The sequence below is a fragment of the Mesitornis unicolor genome, unplaced genomic scaffold (genome assembly GCF_000695765.1).
Source record: "Mesitornis unicolor isolate BGI_N332 unplaced genomic scaffold, ASM69576v1 scaffold1390, whole genome shotgun sequence".
In the NCBI taxonomy this organism is placed as follows: domain Eukaryota; kingdom Metazoa; phylum Chordata; class Aves; order Mesitornithiformes; family Mesitornithidae; genus Mesitornis; species Mesitornis unicolor.
In genome coordinates, this window is record NW_010157347.1 from 45,344 (window position 1) to 55,748 (window position 10,405).

Sequence of the window (10,405 nt, forward strand, 5' to 3'; positions counted from 1 at the left end):
GACAGGCACGAGGCTGACACTACAGATACAGAAAGCAATCCAGAACTATCTTTTCAAACATGTATATAATCATGTACTATAAAGCATTTGCATTATTTTCTCCAATGACTACAATCAAAAATACGTCAATGTTTGTTGTAGCCCCTCTGTCACTAATTATTTGTACCCAAAAGCATGGTAGTCCCTTTTGAAATACAACATAAACACCCTGTACCCTGAAGAGGTTACAGCTATAGTTCTCCCAGAATTTTTCAGCAAAAGTATACCCTTCTTTAAAAACTCATCTCCCAAAACTGAAGTCAGTCATAAACAAAGCCTGAGTTTTCAACTGAATAAAAATTTAAAATAAACATTTCATTTTCTCTGTTCAGCAAGTCATTGCACAGTTTCAGCTACTTAGAGACCAAAATGGGATTAGAATTGGTGTCACAGAGCCATCTGCATCAGATCTGTCAAAAGGAATCCACAGTAATACAAGACTACTGCTACACCGGCAAAGATTCACCTGAAACTCAATGATTTCTTTCAAGTCAATAAATTCATCAAAACCACAGAAGAAACAAACAGGGAAGATCCTTTGGGGTTATTTTTTCCATTTGAGGTTGTGGGGTTTTTTGTTTTGTTTGGGGGTTCTGTTTTGTTGTTTTGTGGGGTTTTTTTAATAAATTTTATATCTTTCAATTCTACTCTGTTTTGGGAGGAAAGTGAGCTCATAAAAACAGCATTTCTTGCCAGACAGAAAGAGTCTGTGTTACAAACGAAGGAAATAAAAGAAAATACGGGGAAAGGAGCTGAAAACCCAGCAATATTCTAGCCCAAAAGACACTGGATGCGATTTTGCAGCAATAAGAGTTGCCTAACTCATCTGCCTATGAGGTTAAGATGCAGGCTGCCAGGCCCTGCCTGGCTAGGAATTTAAAACATTACAAACCAGCTTACATAATGAATACAGATCAGTGCTAACATAGGAAAAGATGCACTTCTAAAATGATCATAACAGTAACTATTTACCAGGTCAGGATTTCTAAATATTTCCTATGCTGTAATAAGCACCCCTAAATAGGAAGGTATAGTCCTAAATCCACAGCTAGCCAAGGAAAACAAATTTATAAACAAGTTTATAAGTTACTTGTTAAAGAATAGACAAGCAATCTGATGCAAACCTGACAAGAGGAACAACAGCAGGACTTGATGGCTCCCTGCTGTAAGTCTGACAAACACATCCCCTCTTAAATGTTTCTTAGCCTTGACTTTGAGGAAAAAACAAATTCCAAAGCAATTAAAAAAAAATCCAGTAGATTAATACTATCACACCCAACTGGCCTCCAAGAAGCAGGTACCATTGCTTTTGCACAGACCATCTGACACTACACACACCAGTGTATTAGCAACAGTGCAGCATTCACCTCTAAATACCAGACTAAGACACCTCTGGCCCCAGCAACCTCGAAAATTTTCTTTGCAAAAGTCTCCTCCTTCTAAAAGCGCAGAGAAATCAAGCTGTAAAGCCAGATGATGAAAGGAAGGTAACAAAAATAATAAGACATCTGTTCTCCTAAAATAATTTGGAGCAGACGCCCCATAATACTGCCTGCCAGGAAATCAGTGCAACTGTTTGAAAGAAGATCCTCCACAAATATTATTTCTCCCACTACCATTGTTTTCAATCACTTGTTCTTTCTTTGCTGATGGAAACTTGTGGACTATTTCTTGCCCTACAAAACGCCAGTCATCTGTCAGCAATCAGGCACGAACCTACTTTTTAGTTCATTTTACTCCACTGGCCTCTGGAACCGCACCCAACTTTTTTTCTGGCTTACAAAGAAGCAAAATCCAATTGCAGTGTGTCTACCAATTCATTTTAAACCACAATCAACAATATTTAAAAAAACCAAAACAAACAAGCTTGTTTTTTCAGATTTTGACCATAACTTATTTTCAGAGACCCTCAGTTGCAAGACCAAGGTCCTCCGATTCCTTCACTTCCAATACAGAAGTGAGGCAAGATATGTCAAGAATAGAAGCAAGCTGAGCAAACACAATGACAAGAAAACCACAGCCACTTAAGAATATATTACGTTTGACATTAAGCTATACCCTTTTTCAGAAGAAAGCAGTGCTTTCCTGTCCCTCTGAACACTTCAGAAAGGACTTCTTATACTCTTAACACTTTTCTGTTAACAGAAAGAGCAGCATAAACTTTAGAAGTTCAGACCATACGCAGCAGAGAGCAGTAATAAAAGGTTCACGGCCATGCTACCTTTATGCAAAAATTTAGCTAGTCCATCTCACTACAGAACAGATCACTAGTGTTCTGATTTTATTTTATAGGTGATTTTCCTGTGGGTCAAACACCAACCTCTAGAATAGGCTTTCTTTTAAGGACAGAGCTAACCAGTTCCATGTTTGCCTTTGAGCCTATAAAAGATCTGTATCTGGAAGAATATCAACCTGACTCCTTTCCAGGATGTCTGTCTTCACGGAAAACTCAAATAATACGGAATCAATGTAATTTGCTTTTCTTTCTTCCTCTTAAGCCTGTTTCTACTCGTTGAAGATTCTGTCACAAGTTCCCTGAGTCTGCTATTGCCATCTGTCCTTCCTCTTCCAAGCTTCATGGAGAGATGCTAGCTCAAAGGCCAGACATGTAATAGAACATCCTGATACTTTCCAAGGCACCAAGAGGGAATATATAAAGGGTAAATTAAAATGACTCCCAGCCTAGGCCTGATTCACAAGCAGATGGCTAACCTTTTCCTCCTACACCTTCTCCTTCTACGTCAGGGAGTATCAGTGAGTAATGAACCCCCATACCCCAGGTGGCTCCTGGTTAGTGCCCTCTCTCTCCAGCCAAAATAGACAGAGATGCACTGGCATCTACGTAATCAAACAAGGAAAGGAAAATCAGTAGATGAAAATTAGTTTCCTTTGACAGGCACGTACACAAAGCAGCAGCTTTTCTGCTCAAATGTAGCCTTTGATTCAGGAGGGACACTCTTCTATGCAAACAAATCCAGAAGTTGAGAGGAAGTGGTAAAAAGTGAAAACTGTTCAGTAATCATAAAATATCTGTAGGGCCATTTAGACTAAATGAGAAGGCAGTGTCTGAGACTCCAGGCTCTACACTCACTGCCTTTTCAGACCCTTCCACTCATTTTGCCTGCACTGCCTTGGACGAAGGCAAACTTGTACTCAAACACGGCAAACACCGCTGTGTGACCTGCTTCAGCGCTGTCAACTGACACCAGCATCCACAGTGATTTCAAAGTCTTACTCTGCACTAGGACTTAGAAGCTTCACAGGTTCATGTTCCATCCAGCTGAGTGAAATGTTTGACTATCTGGAAGTTATTCCTACTTTACTGTCATGGACACCAAAGATTTCATAGCCCTGAGCACAGTGATTTCTCTGCACACACAGTTCAAACTGTCCCTCTCACTACAGAGTATCACAGTTTATGTTCCATAATGCTTCCATAGAAACAGAGTGACCGTGTCATTAACATTTTTTTCTCACCTACCCACTAACTTCTTTTTAGAAAACCAGCTTAGCTTGGTATGGGACAAGTGGATCTTAGTTTGGTCACTCAAGAACGCTAAAAACTCACAAGTACAGATGACTGAAACAGGGCCATCATTAAAATATGGTTTGATCTTTCTGAAAGACTTACATAGTGATAGAGTGTAAAAACACAGATTCCATACCCATAAATACCCACATCTATAACACAACTCCTCTCTCAAGCACTAAAATTAGACATTAGCACTGTCATTAACCCAAAAATTCCATCTTAGGACTGTACCCCTATCTTTTCCCTAGCTGGCTGCATGCCACAACCACATTTTCCCAGACTGAAACTGCACTCAGCTCCCCACTAAATAATAAAATAGATGAGCCAGAGATGAAGTGACCTCTTCACAGGGTACTAACTTTGAAACCTGCCTGTCTCATCAATGTATCCTTTGACTCCAATAATAAAAATTAGCCATTCATGAAAGTAAAGAAGTGCTCCCTATACATTTTTCTCCTGTTAGTCAGATGAAAGGACAAGAAGAATCTCTTTCCCCAGGCTTTTAATGGAATAAAAGTAATTATCACTTAGATAAAGGGATCATGCTCCAATTAACTCCATGGGCAGTTAGGGTGACCACAGAATGGACAGAGCAACAGAAACTCAAACTTGGCACCCGCACCAAAGGCAACGAGGAGAACAAACCTTTAAGAAGAGGGGAAGAAAGTCCAGCAGCCTTCTCTGTTGCTCCTCTGGGATGAGAAATGGAGCCACTTGCTCATACTCCAAAAACTGTCTGCCTAGAGTCTCCCACTCAACAGTATGGCTCTGGGATGACTTGTCCTTGCTGTGTGCTGGCTGTCCTGGCACTTCTGCTTTGTCTCCAACATCAGGGCTTTGCTCTTGCTGTCCTGCTTTCCCAGGCGAATCCTCCAGTTGCCACGTGAGTTCAGCTGCTTTGTCCATGCTGAAATGAGACCTAAAGTTAAAGATACTATGTTATTTACAGTTAGCATCATCTCTTACCAGCCAACTGTCCCATGAAACGAGACACTGACAGTCTTAACTACTGAAGTCGTGGAGTTTAGAAGCATGGAAGTGTGATTCCTTTCCGATTCTGATGGCAGAGCACTCTGCTCCTGGACAAGAGGAATACCACCTTGCAATCACGTGAACAAGCTTTCTCCCATGAGACATGTGTGCGTGTGCTACGCAGCTCATCCTGTCCTTTGGCAGGACAAACTGATACACCATGCAGGAAATCTGGATTCCAGCCCCAGCTTTGCCACTGAGCCAGAACCTCTCCCTATACTTCAGTCATCCCAATTGTAAACCAAGTCATAATTATTACCATTATTACCAGATCTGCAACAGAACTACTGAAGAGCCAGGTTACACATTTCAATTAGTACAGATGCTGAACTAAGCTGCACATCTCTGATGCATTCTGCACCGAGAGTGGGGTTGAAGCACCAGCTGGATATCGGAGCTGTGTGGAAAAGCCAAGAATTCCCCACATGGATATGCTGGGCCAAACAGGCAGCAACATTGATCTCTTCTATCCTGCAGACGCACAGCTCTTTAAAAGAAGTAGGTATTTTCACTACAACATTGCCTGTTTTGCAGATCCTGTAAACTTAAAAGGATATGCTGCATGAAGGAGTAGAGTGCTTCTAGCAGCCTCATTTCCATCAAACGGAACCTACAATGGGTCCATCTTCCACTACAGGTAGAGGAATCCTTCGGGTACCTTCATCTCAACCCCAAGACCTCTCATCTACTTTCTAGTCCTGTTTTTATTCATAGTCTTCTGGGAGGTCACTGACACATCCTTGAATCCACAGCAACTCTACTCCTTCACCACAGCCTTCTGTGAGTTCATCCTGCTGCTCAAAGCCTACATAATGACCATACTTACACTAACGGAAATGAGACTTCTCCAGTTTCCATCAGAATCAGACATATGCTTATTGGTGTCTAGGACATCATGTGACTACTCAAAATATGACACACAAATTATCATAGTATGAGCAGGCAGCTGGGGAATTGTCACCAAGATGAATGTAGCTCATGACTTCACTTAACAAATATATTGTCTGCCAAGAGCCTAGAATAGTCTTTAACACATCATTACACCCCCTCAAAGAAAAACACCAAGGTACCTCCATTTCTAGGAAATAAGTTCCTTCTCTACACTTAGACTGCCATTCTAACTTGTCAATAAAAATGCCAAAAAGCAAATGTAACTAAACAACTGAGTCAGATATCCTGCACTACAAACACACACACTCTTTAAAATAAATTTTGAAAAACACTATTATGAGCCTGGTCTAAAAATTACAAGCCAACACTAAGACTGTATCTGGGACTCTTTTCCTTCACCATCTATCAGTTATGCAGCTTGCTTACTGCTTGCGCCCTGCCCACTCCAAGCCAGATGAACCAGTTTCACTTCCACACTCACACAGCAGCTCCCTGCTGCAGAGATGATGAGGGTGACCCTAGCTTGCCACTGTGCAGCACACCACCTGCAGCGAGCTGACGGTCCCTGCAGACACTTATGGCTGGATGCAAATACTGACCTTCACACTACAGCAGAGAGTAACTTATTCTATCACAGCCTGTACTCTGTCCTTTGCTAGGAGATGGAAGAGTATGAAATTTTGATCCGCTTCCAGGGAAGTCAATCTGGAACTTCCTACCTCAACAACATTTTGTATTTCACTGCTGTTGTTTTCTTTCATTATCAGTGTTAAGGCAACACAGACCTGAGAGCAGAAAAAGTATGATGACTGCCTGCACAGCACAGAGTAAACAGGAAGACTCTGTTCCTCATGACTGCGTGGGACTTATATTTGTCATATGTTATACTTAACCCTGGTATGGGATTCCAACCCACTTGAGTCATCATCAAGCTGTACAATATGTTGAGAAAGCCTGGGCATTTTTCTAGGGGCTTCAGTGAGCATAGTTCAGAGTTACTTTTCAAGGAGGCTGCTCTCACATCCCAAATGGCACCAGTCTGTCCCTAAGGGAAACCTCTCACCTTGGAAGCTACTCTGCTAAAGCTAAGCCATTGCTAAGTAAAAAGAAACTCAATCCCAGTGCCTACATTCACCTTGGTCATTTGTATAGAGAAGCTTAAAATCCCTTACAGAGGCATTTTACAGCTCGTGAAACTGGAAAGGTGAAAATGGAGAGGCGAAATGAAATGCTTACGCTGTTCTCAGAGGGTTAGTGACTGACCAATCAATGGCACTGCTTGAACCGCACTACACAGAACAGCACTGCAAATCTGTTTACCAATTTTCTCTCTTTCTATTCATAATTTACTTAGCAGGCCTTTCTTGTTGGAGGCACAGATAAGGCAAGCAGGGCCGGTCACTTAAAAAAATTCTCACTTGATGAATCCATGTAATGAAAGAATTTTCCCCCATCTCCACAGAAACTGTTAAAACCAGATACGCACACACCAATTTATTAAGGAAGACATAACAGCAACAGACTATGTAAGACATTTGAGTGTACATGGAAATCTTTAATCACCAGAAGTACATGAAAGCAAAAGGAGGATTATGACTTGCCTCTTTATTTACTTCAACTGTCTAGACTAACTACAAGAGGCATATTAGACTATCTGTCCTCCAGTAGTAGTCTGTTGTCTCCACTTGCACTATCTGCTTTAAATATTCCTTCTCCTAGTAGCCTTTTCTTGCATCCACAGTTTCATTCAGACTTCTAAATCCTTTGTGTTTTCTATTTCTCTTGGAGGATAATTATTCTTCTAGACCAGTCACAACATTGCAGGGTCCAACATTCAGGTATCTTTGGTATTAAGGATAGCTTAGATATATGTTGGCTTTCTTCTACATCCCACCATTTGTCCTGAACCCCTCGGTAAATTAATGGCTTATTTCAGTTTTGATAAGTTATAAATATCACAAAAAGTAAAGTCTAAACAATAAAGCTTTTAAAAGACATTAAAATGAAAAGACGTCAAATAAACCTGATGCTGTCATTCCGAAGGCAATGCCAGGTAACAGAGAGGAAGTGGAACTTATTCACGTATTTTCCCTTTTGTTCTAAATGAAACTTGTGTGAAATCACACTGAAGTATGGCTACGCTTTTTCAGACTGATAAGACGAAAGGGAAGAAAGGAGTGATCAAAGCTGACAGCAGGATAGGCAGGATGCTGATACGAAAAGCTTACTGGATGAACACGCATGATTTTTTTAAATGGCACTTTATCTATATTTATCTGGGATTAACTTCCGCAGCAGTCCAAAGAATGACCCCATATGGCTATAAAATCCCAATTTGCACCAAGACCAAGTTTACTTATACATTTAAAATAATTTGTTATCGGAGAAGGGTCTCATGGCAAGATGGTTCACTAAAACACAATCAAGTCTCATACCAAATTTCAGAGCTTGGTCCACTTTTTATGGTAAGTATCTGCAAAAAAAAGTCACCTATTTGAGTGTGCATGGAAATCTTTGACCTCCAAAAGTGTATGATAGCAAACTGAGGACTACAGTTTGCCTCCTTTTTTACTGTCCAGATGACAAGAGACACATTAGACTAAGTATCAGACTCCTAGCACTAGAACTTCCTGCTTTAAATATTCCTTCTCCTAACAGTCTTTTCTTGACTATTAAAACTCAGAATTCTGGTGACTATCAGAAACACAATGTTCACAGCACCCCAGAACTCCACTGTGTGATACCTCTTTACACCTCCTTCCTTTTCTTGGCGGCCAAGATAAATCTATTCGTTAAACAGTCATGCCAGTCAATCATTTAAACTGCAAAAAACAGGGATTCCACCACCTCCCCAGGAAAGCTGCTTGATGCCATAACAGACCCAAGCAGTAGAAAGCATTGCTTGCTTCTTTCGTGAACCACCTTATCTCACAAATTCTAGTTCCCTCTCAATTTAATCACAGACTCCCTCTTTGTGGCTCACACCATCCTAACACCTCTCCCCACAGGAAATGGCAGGACCTGAAAACAAACACTGTGCCAAATGCTGTCCATCTACTAGTCTCTGTCCCTCCTAATCACCTCAGTTCTTCCTCCCTAAGCTCCCTCTGCCTTTCTTAAATTACCTGCACCTATCAGTCGTGGCTAGTGATCACACCTGACATACTTCATGAGGCAAACTTAAAAAAAAACCTACCAAAAAGATTTACACTTTTATGTCACTCTATCTTCTCCAATAAAAGGATGAATTAAAACAAGTTGCAAATTTCCATATCCTACCCATCCTTGCCAGGTGCATTTAATTGTAAATTCCATGGAGAGGGTATTCTCTCTTCCTAAACTCTGGCACAGCGCTTTATACAGAAGGAGCCTAACCTGGCTGGTGCCTTGAAATGCAAATAGCTGACAAAATGCAAATAGCAGAGGGGTTTTAAAACACTTTTCAGCTTATAGAAGGTTGAATACTGTGCAACGAACAAGTCCCATTTCAGTAGGACACGGCCTCTTTTCTTTTCAGCAATATAAATATAATTTCAGCATGTTTCAAGAAGGCGTGACACTGTTTCTACCAAAGGAGTTGCATTCATTTACATTAGGTCTTCATTTGTCCAAGTATATTTTTACTTTTTGAGTACATCTAGGTTGGACAAGACAGTAAAACCTCAGAAATCATTAACTCAGTTTCAAACAGTTAACTGCATTTCACTTTATTTTTGTTGAAGAGCATCTTCATGCAATCCAGAAGCGGCTATAAAACTAACTTTGACTCTCACTTACGTACCCACTCTTCCATTTTCCTGTTTTAAGAAGTAGCTTCTAAATATCGAATTGGGAACAGTTTCTTCTCTGACTTGTATATGCCCCTACTGCAGCCAAGAGAGAAATAGAGATATTTGGTATACTTGCTTTTAGGATGTGGTCCTCCTGGACACAAAGTAATGTCCCCATCTCAAGAGCAAACAGAATGCTTCTGGTAAGTCATGGACAATGGAGTTGTAACAAACTCAGAGGAACAAGACCAGGGCAATTCTGATTGTCTCAAAACAAGAGCTCATTAGATAAGGACATGCAGTTAAACAAACCTAACAAGTCTCTACTAGCAGCAGCAACAGATATACCCCTTACTTCTGCAATCCTATTATCATCCCTGGATTAAAGTATACAAGCAAACTTTTATTTATTAAAGGTTTTTTTTGTTTTATTAATTTATTATTTATTAATTCATTAATACTTTTATTTATTAAAGTATTTATTAATACTTAGATTAAAGTATACAAGCAAACAAGGTCCTTTTTCCTACTTGTACTGCAGTTTAGGGTGAACTTTGAAACCTTTGAAAGTGATCCTACAACAGCAAACCAGTTGCAGCTAATACTGCAGTCTCCTTCAACAGTCAACAGTCTGTTCCTTCTGCTTTCACAGCAGATCTCGTCACATACCTCAGCTCCTAGATTCGGCAGCTCCTGTTGCAGTCAATAACCACATCCAGAGAAGTAAGTGTTGCTGCTTCTGTCCTACTAGGCATCTTGGTGTATGCAGCAGCTCCTACTCTGCTCTTTAAACTTTCCACTGTGAATCACCTGATTAGCTGCTGTACTTCCTGAGGAAAGCAGAAGTGAAGAGCAAATGAACCACATGCTCAGGACCCGCCAACCTCCCAGAGCAACTTAGAACAATTCAGCTTATGCACAAACCTGCCATGCTTCTCCCCAGGTCAAGAGTAACCAAGTGTTTCCCCACATACCATGTTCACGAAGAAAAGGGGTGTGTGGGGGAGAATTGTTGTTTCATTTGGTTTTAAAATTTAAGGTTTACCAAACTACTACAGGAATGCAGCACCACAAAGCTCTCTGTACCTTTGTGCGCAAAGGACAGGCGACACTTGAAGTCCTTCCTCAAATCCAGTATATT

The 10,405-nt window shown here is 40.6% G+C and overlaps 1 protein-coding gene across 1 annotated transcript in view; it reads right to left on the reverse strand.

Annotated features, from left to right (window-relative positions):
• Positions 1-4,477, reverse strand: part of WDFY4 (WDFY family member 4) — a gene marked incomplete at its 3' end in the record, with an annotated part of 48,697 nt that extends 44,220 nt beyond the window's left edge. The window contains exon 1 of the mRNA XM_010179510.1: positions 4,217-4,477. Coding sequence (XP_010177812.1) covers positions 4,217-4,477 — 261 coding nt within the window. The remainder of the gene's footprint in view (positions 1-4,216) is intronic.
• Positions 4,478-10,405: the final 5,928 nt, after the last annotated feature.